This window comes from Psammomys obesus, unplaced genomic scaffold, assembly GCF_907164565.1.
Source record: "Psammomys obesus unplaced genomic scaffold, mPsaObe1.curated_primary_1811, whole genome shotgun sequence".
Taxonomy (NCBI): domain Eukaryota; kingdom Metazoa; phylum Chordata; class Mammalia; order Rodentia; family Muridae; genus Psammomys; species Psammomys obesus.
In genome coordinates this window covers 1,847,865-1,860,834 of record NW_026594216.1, presented here as the reverse complement: position 1 = coordinate 1,860,834, position 12,970 = coordinate 1,847,865, and the positions used below count along the sequence as shown (strand labels likewise).

Sequence of the window (12,970 nt, the reverse complement as noted above, 5' to 3'; positions counted from 1 at the left end):
TCTCTCTCTCTCTCTCTCTCTCTCTCTCTCTCTCTCTCTCTCTCTCTGTGTGTGTGTGTGTGCTATTAGATCAAGTGTAGGGATTCAAATAGAGAGAGAAGGCCATATTGTCAGGGTCCAGTGCGTCTCTGATCAGTCTTATCTTCCAGTTGTGTCACGCCATCCGCCTGTTGCTGGAATACACAGACTCAAGCTATGAGGAGAAGCGATACACCATGGGGGACGGTAATGATACCCTCTCAGTCAGACTCTTCCCCAGCTTCTGACTAGGGGTCCTCAGGAGCCCCTGTGCCTAGCTCCCTGTTGCCCAGATCTGTGGGGGCTCCTCCAGGTAGATCGAGCTAGAATCTCCACCTTCAGGAACCCCCTGTGAAGACGGTTTGGCCCTCCTATACAGCCTCTGGCTTTCCCTCTGTAATTTAGCCTTGGCCTAAACCTTTTGTACCTTTAGAGCTGGAGGGCCCATAGTCCCAAGCACTCTTCGTTCCTGCAGCACGAGACTCATTGTGTGAGGTTTCAGATTCCCTGCTTGGGCTTGGGGGTGGGGATAGGGGTGCGATGGGGAGGGCTTGCCTGCCTCCTTGCTCAGGTCCTTGTAGGAGGGTGGGAACTGGGGCGATTTCTTTTCACAACCTCTTGTCCATCACAGCTCCTGACTATGACCAAAGCCAGTGGCTGAGTGAGAAATTCAAGCTGGGCCTGGACTTTCCCAATGTAAGCGCAGGGAAGGGGAGGTTTGGGGAAGGTGCGGTGTTCTTAGCTCATCTCCTTGCCTGGGTGAGGGGTTTCTGCTCTTCCGGTGCACTGGGTTCATGGAGGGTTTCCCATGCCAGGCATACTGGGTGCCAGGCCCAATGTCTGTTCTCACCCAGGGAAGGAATGTTGGGATCTCATATCCTCTCTGACTGTTCCTTCTTGTCCATCCAGCTGCCCTACTTAATTGATGGGTCACACAAGATCACTCAGAGCAACGCCATCCTGCGCTACCTTGCTCGCAAGCACAACCTGTGTGAGTGAGGTTGCCTGTGGGGAGGGGGATGGTGGTCATCTCCTGGGCTTGGCTGGGGTGGGAGGCTAAGGGTGAGTCTGTGCTGTGTGTGCTGCAGGTGGGGAAACAGAGGAGGAGAGGATCCGTGTGGACATTTTGGAGAACCAGGCCATGGACACCCGCCTGCAGTTGGCCGTGGTTTGCTACAGCCCTGACTTTGTGAGTCCTCCAGTGGATGGAGAAGACAGTGTTCAGAGTTAAAATCTTAGGTTCACATCTATATTGGTCAAGTCTACGTTTGACTCTTGCATTACTGATCCTATAAGGACTTACTTATCCCGGGAACCAAGTGGCCTTAATGACTCCAGAATCTCACCAAATAACCATTGTGAGTCATTTTTCACCACTTCTTTGGGTACAGTTTGGATCCTCAGTTTTAAACATTAGGGTATGTATTCCGAGACCTCCTCATCCCTGACCTTTCACCTCCACAGGCCCTCTGTCTCCAGAACTTTAGTTTTCCTGCCTTCAGTAGCAGCAGGAATCAGGACCACTTCCCAACAGGCAGCTCAAGGTTGGCCAGAAGGTCACTGTCCCTGACCCTCTTCACTTTCAACATCAAATGCACCTTCACTTTATAAAAAGTACTAGAATTTTCCTGTTCTGCCAGCCGGTAGGAAGAGCTTTCCCTCCCTCCTGAGATGTCTTAGTATTTTGTTTCTCTTTGATTGCACCAGCCATCTGATTCCAGAGTGTGACGGGTCCATAGGCACCTCCGAGTCTGGCCCACAGGATCTGATTTGGGCAATAAGAGAAGTTCAAAAATAGTGTTGTCTTCTTGTCTAATGTCTCATCACCTCCAACAAATGAGACCTGGTGCCTGTAGAAGTCAAATAGGTTGCAACAAATTAACCTAAAATCTGGAAACTGATTCAAGCCCAGCCTTGAGAAGGGGACACTCGCCTCTGTATTCTTGTGAAATCAGACGGCCAGAGACTGTGTCAGAGGGTGGTGACGGCTTGTTGTTGTTTTTCCCTAACTCAGGAGAAACGGAAGCCAGAGTGCTTAGAGGGTCTCCCTGAGAAGATGAAGCTCTACTCTGAATTCCTGGGCAAGCGGCCATGGTTTGCAGGGGACAAGGTAAAGAGAGGGAGGCGGGGAGGAGAAGTTGCAGTCCTTCCCAGGTGTCAAATTCCAGTGCACTCATCCTTGGCTTCCTGCAGGTCACCTACGTGGATTTCCTTGCTTACGACATCCTTGACCAGCACCGTATATTTGAGCCCAAGTGCCTGGACGCCTTCCCAAACCTGAAAGACTTCCTGGCCCGCTTTGAGGTGATGCCCTGATCATGGTTGCTCTTAGGTGCCCTACTTCCCTTCCTTTTTCCCAGGATGCCTTTCTACTCCTTGGAATAGAAATGAAGAATCATTAGCCTTTGTTGAGCACTGGCTTTCTGTGAGGACCTGTGTTCAGCATCTTACCTTTATAGGGTCAAATTTATCACTCCAAGGTGCCTACAAGGTGGATAAAACTAGCAGAACCCTAAGATAAACTGAATCTGGAGGGTAAGTCACTTGCTCGAGGGCTCCACTCCCACCCATGGAGGCCTGTTTTGTGTGGGTCTCTGACTTCTAGGGGAAGCCCTGGAATGGCACTTACTGCTGAAAAGAAAAACGTCAGGCCTTTGTCCAGCCAGGGTTTCCTGGCGGCGACCCTTTTGAGCTGTGGAACCTGACAGCAGTGTGCAGCTGGCTTTAGGCATGAGGAAGGTAAAGGACCGCAGAGTCCATGTGAAGCATCTCAGCACAGTAAGTCTCCATAGCTGACCTGAAGAACACTTCCCTTCCCACATCCCCACTGCGGGAGCTCGGGCTGTAAAGGTGTTTGGAAAGAGTAGACACACGGAGCCCCTGTTGGGGGGTTATCCTTTTTATGTAGGAGACTTTTTTTTTTTCCTCCCTATCCCTCCCCCTCTCCTACCGGCTAATGTTTCAGTTTCCATCTGTGAGACGAGGCCATACGTTTATTTCAGCACCCGTTTGCTGACCTCTTTCAAGTGAGGCACGCTGTCAGGTTCCAGAGGACAGGTCCTGTACCCTCATCCTGGCACTCAGTATAGCGCACAGTGGTGGGTACACGAGACTGTGAAGTGTGAGGCCAGAGATCCAAGCTCGAACCTCCTGGTGACTCAAGTGGCATCCAGGCCCCTGAGTTTGACACCCCTTTAAAAACAAAATCTACTTTATTAGAAATTTCATAATTTGAAGCATTAACTTGTTTTGTTTTAAGCCTGGAATCTGTTTTTATCCCCTACTCCTTCTCGGCTAGTGCTCATTAGCTCTGCTTCTGGTCTAAGTTGAACAGCTTTTGGGAATTACACAAGAGCTGGCAATGCTGTGGGGAAAGAGGGAAGGGAGATATGAGAGTTGCAGCCTGAGGCTTGGCATTCTGGCTTGTTGCAAACTGGCTGTCCTGAATTTTAGAATTCCTCAGCAGTTAGTTAGCCGGGAACTTAATCTCGGGGAGAACTCCCACGGGCCGAGTGAATTTGGCACGGTACCTACATCAGAGCTACAGATGAGACTGATTGTAGTATCGTAACATTGGCCTACCATTGGGTACCAGGTAATGCGCACTTTCTGCTTTCTGGGAACGGATCAGAACCCTACCTACCCTGCCTTTCTGGAGGACCTCCCTCCCTCCTTAGATACTTCTGTTCAGGATTTGCTGAGTCATTAGGTGAAATCTGGGCTCTTTTTCAAGTGCGTTCTGCCAACTCCTTTCCCTGCCAGCTCCTTCCGCTATGTGTAAATACAGGCAGGAGCTTCCCCGTGAAAAAAGAGTATGACTGTGCAGACAATGGCAGGGCTGTGTGAGTAGGAGGAGGTTGCTTAACCTCATTGGACTGCTTGCAGGCCCATTGAGTGTTTGTTGTTTTTTTGCTTGGTTGGTTTTTGGTTTTTCAAGACAGGGTTTCTCTGTATAAGAGCCCTGGCTGTCCTGGAACTTGCTTTGTAGACCAGGCTGGCCTTGAACTCACAGAGATTTGCCTGCCTCTGCCTCCCTAGTGCTGGGATTAAAGGAGCCCAACCATTGAGTGTTTTTTCCCCTAACCTATGGTGTACTGTTTGGAGGAACCAAGCCCTCATTGTTATGATATATAAATTACACACTGTGCATCAGGGAAGTTTATTATGAGAAAGGCGAGACAGAGACAGTGAAAGAACTTACAAAAGAGAGGAGAATACAGAGTGGGGATGAATACAGACAGGATTAGAGGGACAGGCAGAGAGAGAGAGAGACAGTGGGAGAACATGGGAGAGGAGAGAAAGGGGGATAGGGTGACACTCTCCAGGAGAGAGAACTCAGAGAAAAGGAGAGAAACTGAGGCAGAGAGAGCATGCAGTGATAGGCCGGTCCTTTACATCTGGTGTGCACACACCTGGTGGTGGCAGGTGATGGCATCAGGTTGCTAAGCAACCTAGGAGCGTGTTAGTGCATTGACTTGTACTGTTTCTCCACTTGATGTTCTCCTTAAGGTGGGACTCTAGGAAAAGGAGTTTTCCAGAGCTGAGGTTGACCGCTCTGCTTTCCTCCAGATCTCGGGCCCACATGGAGTTCATGGGGTTTGGCTGGTCAGCCTAGTGGGCTGGGCTGAGCTTTGCTTTCTCCTTTCCACTTACAGGCCCTGGAGAAAATCTCTGCCTACATGAAGTCCAGCCGCTTCCTTTCAGGCCCCATATATTTGAAGAAGGCGCTGTGGGGTAACAAGTAGGATGCTTTAATACCAGGGCCAAGAGGAGATCTAGGCTCGGTGGTCATTGGCCTGGGGCACATCTGGGGCCCTGGACCACTGCATCAGTCTCCCCATTCCTTCCTTACTGAAAATTCTCTTTTGAAAAGCCCTAGCAACTCCTCTTTTCCACTCAGCCTCTCCCCACGCCAAACTTCTGTTCACTCTAGCTCCCCTTTCCTTCAGTCCCTTACTTCCTTTTCTTGTCTTTGCCCTGGATCCTAGTATCCATCAGGTTTGCTAGGGGTGCTGAAGGGATGCACCTGACTCTGGGGCTCCCAACACCGTCGGAGAAACCAGTCCTGCCTTCTATGCTGGAGCCCATCATCCTGCGAGGCTAGCCCGTGCTGCCAGAAAGACCAGTCCTCTAGTTTGCAGACCCTGGTCTCCGGTATGGGACTGTCCCCGCCATGTCTGATCCTTAATAAAGTCTGAACCACATTTGTTCTGTGTCTAGTTGTCTGTGCCTCTCAGGACAAACTGCGTCGACTTGCTTGGGTGGGCTTTGTTCTTTTATCCGCAGAAGGGACAGGGTTGTGTGTGTGTGTGTGTGGGGTCTTGATGGCCCCACAATGAGATCGCTTACAGTTTTTTTATATTCCTTGTCATTAATTTTGTGTAGGAGGGTGCTGCATCTGTGCTGAGTGTTGGAATTATTTTTTTTCTGTCCCTGCTCTAGCTCCCAAATAATGAGACAGAGAACTTTTAAATTTATTAATAAGTATCAGGCACCATGACTGGGCAGATATTGATCTATTCTAATTCGTCTATGCTAGTCTAACTACTTCCTAGCCACATGCCCTGTTCCCTGTCCTCCAGTTTCTCCCTGGCCACTCCTGCTCCATCTTTGTTACCATGGCAACTCCCCCATGGTGACCTCCTCCTCATGTCTTGGTGACCTTCCTCTTCTCTTTCTCTTCCTCTCCATCCCCCCATCTCTACTTGGGACCCCCAAACTGGAAATGGAAGTCCTTCCTACTATCTCTTCTGCCCAGTCATAGGCTCTTCAGCTACTTTATTAACCAATCAGAGATATTTGGGGAGTAATTGTTACACAACATTGAGACAGGAGATTCTTCAATAGCAACAACAATACCAGGATTTTTTAAGCATTTAATTCACTGCCCGTTCGGCAATTAACAACTGAATATATAGAAACACCTTAATATGATATGAGTGAAGGTCACATTTACATCTTCTCCTTTTAGTCCAAGAAATAGCTTTTTCTCTAATGTCAATAAACTATATACAATAAGAACAACTATGGAAACTATTATGTTAGAATTACATTCACAGTGTCTAGTCCATTTGTATTTGGCAACCTTGGAGAAAGGATTCCATTATCTATCTATCTTGGTGGGTCCAAAGTTCTTTACCTAAATCCCTTTTCTTATCATGCCTTTACCTCCTAGCTATCACAGTTTTCAATTACCAATTTTAGAATACCTGTTCACAACTTCCTCCAACCTTCATAAAACACCTTCTTAAACCCTCTAACCTTCATTCATCCTTTTTTGTTGTTTTGGTTTCAGTTTTTGGAGGCAAAGGTTCTCTGTGTAGCCTTGGCTATCCTGGACTCACTTTGTAGACGAGGCTGGCCTTGACCTCACAGTGATCCTCCTGCCTCTGCCTCCCTAAGTGCTTGGATTAAAGTCATGTGCCACCATGCCCGGCTTCATTTATCAATCTTAAAACACCTATTACTTAAATTTTCACATTCTCCTACCTTCATAACTTGCATTGACCATCCTTAAAGCATCTTCTTAGACCCTACAATACTTTCTTAGATCCTTCACAACTTAAACTTTTTATGTGAAACTGTAACTATCTAGTCTTCAACCCCATCAGAAACCTAAGAAGGATAAATATTACCAGAGTAGCCAGGAAGTGCAAAGCAAGCAGTTTCCAAAACTATAGAAATGACAGAGACAGCTGGCTGCCTGGACTGTCACTCAATGTTCCTCAGCAACACTGAAGCATCATCTTTGGCCTTCTGGCTCAGTATAGGATAGATTTTTCGGTGAAGCAGGAATTAGGACAGACTGACTACCTTGTTTTGGCAAAGCTTGACAATTGACTTCTTCCATGTCCTGCTTGTCCACAGCTCGGACAGCATGCTGTCAGCAGTTGAGGCAAGGGCAGTTTCTTGCACATTGGCCACCAGCTTTGCCATATTTGAAGCAAACTCCATATGAAGGTTCTTCAATGCCCATCATCTTCTTTGAAGTAAAATGGGGGTGCTGCAAGGAACTGACATGTCTCACTGTAAAAAAAAAAAAAAAAAAAAAAAAAGCTTTTTATTAATAAAACCTCTTTAAATGCCATATTCTGTAGATCCCTGAGGTTTTTGAAGACAGTCTATTATATATCAGAATAGGCAAATAGTGCTTGTTTCTAGCTATTACTATCTGTTCAACCTAAGACACATATTTCTGTAATTAACTAAACTAGTATCTAACGTGACCATGAGTTTTATTGACTGACTGCTAACTTGCATTACTTAATTATTCTAAACAGTTTATAACAGCAGCTTTCAAAAGGACTTGAACTTCTTGCATTATTAAATGAGTCACATAGACGCAATACCTTATACAAGAGTTGAAACATATTATAGCATATTGCAGCTAAATATAACCCTAAATATATATCAACATACAAAGTCCATATCAGATGTAAAATATTGAGTTGTTAATGCTCTTTAGTCTGAAAGTAGATTCAATAATCTACTTTATCCTATTCCTATGTCCCTCTCTTTTCTCTTTATTCCTTCTCCCCCCTTTTTCCTTTAACAGTAGAGATGAGAAGAAAAAAGCCTAAAGGAAAGAGGAAAAGAGATCTCTGACTCTAACCTCCTCTACTTTGTTTCCTCCCTGACCATGACCATTAACGACTTGCCACCGACCCCCTTTTTAATGACAACAATCATTCATCACCCACTGAATGACCAAAAGCCACCCATCCCAAATTTTTGGAATGGGGCATCATTTTCTTTTGCGGGCCATAAGAAAATTGGGATAAAGGCCAGGTCATAGGAGAGCTAGCTGTTTCTCTCGCTGTCCAGGCTCTGTGTGACAGGAAAATACAGGTTTTAGCTGAAGTACTGGTTAAAGCAGTCTATAAGGCTGGACCAACTGGGGTCAGCCACTTTGAAGCTGAAATGCAAAAATCATCAACAAAATCTAAGCTGAATCCAAGAGCATATTTAAAAGATCATTCTCTGGAATCTATCCGAGGGATGCAAATGGATCAAAGAAGATCTATTCATTTATTCATCAGGTGATCATCTCAAAAGATGCAGAAAAGCATTCAACAAAATCCAGCATCCCTTTGGGACTGAAAAATTCTAAATAAATTACGTATAGAAAAAAAATGCACCTCAATATAATAAGGGACACATATAATAGATCAACAGCTAATGCCATCCTGAAGGGAAAGAGGCTCAGTCTTTCATTTTAAGATCTGGAACAAGACTAAGAACCATCTTCTGTTTTCCTCTGCCATGTGTTCCCTCTGTTCACTCTACTATGCAGGAAATGGCCACTCCTGGAGGGGGTAGCCTCTTCTACACCCCCCCCCCACATATATATAATGGCTCTGGATATGGGGGATCCTAGAGGAATTTCCTTGGGTCAGAGGCAGCCCCAGGTGGGCTCAAGACCCAAAGATTTTCCTTCTCTTTCATGGTTTATGTCAGCTTATCAACCAATGACTATACAACTGGAAAACTCAGAACCCACTGTGCTCTGAAAAACCTCTTATCTTTCTGGAAACAGCCTTTTACACTCACCAGCCGACCTAGAATGACTCTCAATAGCTCCTGGCTTCTCTCTTCATGATGGAGGAGCTGGACAGAATCTGCCTTGAGAGTAAGAAGAAGCATCCTGGAGTCCAGTGGGGGATGGATGCCTGACACCCTATTGTTCTCCACCTTATTTTTTGAGGCAAGGGAGCTCTCTGAATCTGAAATATATCAACTGTGTAGACTGGATGGCCAGCAAGTTCCATAGATCTTCTTGTCTCTATGCCCCACAACACCCTGCTGTGAGATGCTTTTACGTGGGTGTCGGGGATTTGAACTCCAGTCCTTACACTTGCATGCAATTACTTTACCAGCTGAACCAAAAATTCCTGTTATAACACTTCAAAACAGATAACTGGCTTTTCTCAACTAAGTCATGTTGTGAGGTAGTCCACTACCTTCCAAGAAGCACAGGTCCACCCAAGAGGCCTTAGGGTCTGCCGCACTGCCTATAGCCCATAGTTCTCCTCTCATCTGAAACATGATTCGGGAGGGAAGCAGAAAGGATCTTAATTTCACTTTTAAAAAGAGCACCTGGTAGCCGGGTGTGGTGGCACACACCTGTAATCCCAGCCCTGAAGGCTGAGGCAGCAGGATTTGAATTTGAGATTTCCTTGGCTGTATATGAGACCTTATCTGAAGCAGCAACAAAAAAGAATATCTGTTAATATAATTGGAAACATTACATCTTAATAAAATATAGTTACCTAATAGTTATAACTTATTTCAAACCTGTAACAGTGTGACCCTTACCCTGTTTGTTGTACTTCTATTTCTTTGAAGACACCTCCTTCTAATAACACAGCAGTATATATTTCATTAAGAGTCAAATACACACATATTTCTACCTGATCTTTTCTTCTGGATTTAAGTCCCACGTACAAGTCACCTATAATTATTTCCATTGAAAATCTCATAAGTACATTACAAGCCCATCCCTATTCGCTTTCAAAAGTATTTCATTCCATTTGGCCTAAGCAGGGAGTGAGCCAGGCTATGGTGTCAAATAACCTACCCTCAGGCCCCAGAGCCGCCCTCTTCACACTGACCTCCCGGAAGCTGAACTCTAAACATTTCTGTCTGAATCACCTCCTTTTGTTTTAGGAACAAGGTGTTCAGATCTGCCTCCAAGCAGAACAGAGAGAGCGTCATAGCACATGAGTAGGAGGCCAAGGTGGGAACTTATGCACTGGCTCTTCAAGTTTCTCCTTGGGAAATGTGTAGAATTTCTACTGTTTAATGGGCCGAAGCAGGTGATAAGCCTACATTTAGAATTGAGAGGTTTGTGGAGGTTTCTCACATGGAAGTGGTGACTTTCACAGGCTTTTGCAGATGCCAGTCAATTCTAGGCTTGGAGGAGACTGTGAATGGACAAGACAAAGGGGTTGCAGAGAAAGCAAAGGACAATCGAAGATTTGCATGAAAAAGCAAAAATATGGTGCTTCATGGAATTTAGATTTATATCTGTGTAAGTGTTCTAGAAATACTTCACGCTCAAGACAGCTCAAGGGAGCAGTTTGCTTGTTAGAGAAGACCTATACACAGGAGAATCAGGGTGAAAACCTATGTTTGTTCCATAAGGAATCCAGGGTAGGAGGGGAGGGCACAGGAGAAACGAGCAGAGGTCATTATGAAGGTCAGTTGGAGACCACACTGGTTTTCGTGAGTGGTTTAACCTCCGAGATAGTTTAGCAACAAAATGACCCGAGCTGACTGGCACATTGGAAAAGCATTGGCTAAAGTACAGCTCCTTCCTCCTCCCCTTCACCATCCAGCTCAGTCATTCTTTAGCGGCATGGGTCATTGAAGGAATCTGCCCTGCAACGGAGGAAATTGGAAAGTGTGATTTCTACACAGACACCAGGTGTTCTCACAAGCCCCTCTTCAGCTGGCTTTCCGGGCAGACATAAGCCTAGGGTATCGGTGTTCCTGCTCCGCCCACCGCATCAGGAAACAGCTCCACCACGAACTGTCTTTTAAACATGTACACTAATTTCCATGTGACTGGGAAATGCTTTAAGCTGGGCACTTCGACAACAAAACCAACCAGCTTCCTCATACTTTCGGGGAACTGCTCCACCAAACTGAATACGTTGATAACAAGGCCTTTTTTTTAAAACCAATTTATCACTAATTTATCAGTATTTTGGTCCCTCCGTCCTTATGAGACAATAGGCTATCTTCACCAAAACTAACCAAAAGGTGGTCATTGTGATAGCATTATTGTTTCTAGCCATATTAAAATGAAGAGTTCAAAACTGACTGGGGACTGGAGAGCCACTTCTTTTTTTTCAGTGGCCTTCTTTGTCTTTGGGGAAATATAATTGACCATCAATATAATGCCTAGAAAAAAAAAAAAGACACAATCCGAGCACTTGGGAGGCAGATCTGTGAATCTGAGACCAGCCTGGCTTACAGAGTGAGTTTCAGGATAGACAGGGCTACACAGTCTTGAAAAAAAAAAGTAACTTGTCTATAATCCTATAATCTGAATATTTGGAATTCATATTAACCAGTCGACATTCTCCCATTTTTATTTTACAGTTGCTCACTGCATCACATGCTCTTCTGTGTCACCTTAGAATTAATACTCAGAAGGTGCAAGATTAATGTTCTATTGTCTTGCCTTCTGCCCTGCAGGGATAAGATGCTGAGATTGTTTCTACACCCCTAACTTAGGCCTTATGTAATCCCCTCCCCGTGAATGGCTGATTTACCTTCAATAGTGTGTCAGCATTCTGCCACTGTGACAAATACCTGGGCTAAATCAACTTTAACTATTTTGACTCAGAATTTCAGAAACTGCAATCCCTGGTCACTTGGCCCTGCTGCTTTGGGGCTGTAGTGGCACAGTACCTTGTGGTGGGAGGCCTTTAACCTCGTGGCATCCAGGAAACAAGTAGGGGGAAAGAAGGGAGGGGGCAGACAGAGGAAGGAGCCAGAGTCCCACTGTTCCACCAAGGGCCCTTTCACCTAGAGGTTCTACCATCTCCCAAAAGCACCACCAGCTGGAAGACAAGCCTTTGACATACTGGCCTTTGGAGAGCATTCAATGCCCAAACCATAACAGCCATGCGACAGAGTGAGCTAAGTGCCATGGCTGTGTTACATATGATTACATCTCTCTTCAAAGGAGATTTGTGTGTGTGTGTGTGTGTGTAAGTATTTTGGCAAGGCCCTGTTTACAGGGAAGAGAAGTTAGCTTCACACTGTTACCCATCAAGAAACCTAGGTCTCTGTCTAGCAAGGTAGCAGAAATTCAATTCTATCACCAGTCACAAGCTTGGAAGCAGATCCTCATCCAATCAGGCCTTGAGAGGGGGGTCAAGACCCTCACTACACATTGAATACAACTTCCAGATGAGAAATGAACTGTGTCTACCTCAGTAAAGCTGAGTGCAGACCCCCAGCCCTTTTAGAAACTCAACACGCATGTGCTGTATTCGGCTGATAAACTTGTAATATTGATATACAACCACTAATATTACATTTCTATTTGGCTTCTAGTTGTCTTGGCCCTCAACTTCTCTGTCCTTGATTAAATCCCTGAGGCCTTCTCTAGGGCATACCACTCCCTCATACTCCCAAAACTGATGTTCCAGCACGACATTGGTCTTGACACCTAACTACCGCTGGCAGGAATTGTGAAAGGTGGCAGTTGAGCCAGGAGCATAACATTTTGCATCTATACTGTCCCTCCTGAGGACGCTGTCCAGACAGCAATGAGTTTCAGGCCATCCAGGTCCTATGTCCCTTACTGGTGTCTAGTCTCCAGGTCACTCTCTGGGGCTGAAGGCTTCATACAGATTGTGCTCTTGAATGAAAAGCAATACCAATTCAGTCTCCATGGGAGTCAATTTTAACTTTGCTTTCTCTTTTTTTTTTAATTATTTTTTTTAATTTTTATTTTTATTAATTACAATTTATTCACTTTGTATCTCCCCTGTAGCTTCCTCCCCCAGTCCACTGATATGGGAGGTCTTCCTCCCCTTCCTTCTGATCCTTGCTTTCTCTTCTTAAAACTAGTTATGTATTATGTTACAGTTGTGAAGCTGGGTCACCTTGTGGGACTCCTAACAGTGGGAGCAGGGGCCGTCTCTTACTCTTTTGCCCGCTTTTGGGACCCTTTTCCTCCTGCTGGACTGCCTCGTCCAGCCTCGTCCAGTCAATAAGAGAGGAGGTGCCTAGTCTTACTGTAACTTGAAAGGCCATGGTTAGTTGACATCCGTGGGAGCCCTGCCCTTTTCTGAAGAGAAATGAAGGGTTGCAGAGGTGGGCAGGTAGAAGGGAGGGGCTGGGAGGGAGAGAGGAGGGGAAACTGTGGTTGGGATGTAGAAATAATAATTTTAGAAACAGAGAAAGCTGGGTTGTTTCTACTTCCAAAAGATGC

At 45.6% G+C, this 12,970-nt stretch overlaps 1 protein-coding gene across 1 annotated transcript in view; it reads left to right on the top strand.

Moving 5' to 3' along the window:
• Positions 1-5,222, top strand: part of LOC129684853 (glutathione S-transferase Mu 2) — a 5,511-nt gene extending 289 nt beyond the window's left edge. Inside the window, exons 2-8 of the mRNA XM_055618089.1 lie at positions 150-225; positions 650-714; positions 928-1,009; positions 1,107-1,207; positions 2,033-2,128; positions 2,212-2,322; positions 4,674-5,222. Coding sequence (XP_055474064.1) covers positions 150-225; positions 650-714; positions 928-1,009; positions 1,107-1,207; positions 2,033-2,128; positions 2,212-2,322; positions 4,674-4,763 — 621 coding nt within the window. The 3' untranslated portion in view covers positions 4,764-5,222. The remainder of the gene's footprint in view (positions 1-149; positions 226-649; positions 715-927; positions 1,010-1,106; positions 1,208-2,032; positions 2,129-2,211; positions 2,323-4,673) is intronic.
• The last annotated feature ends 7,748 nt before the right edge of the window (positions 5,223-12,970 follow it).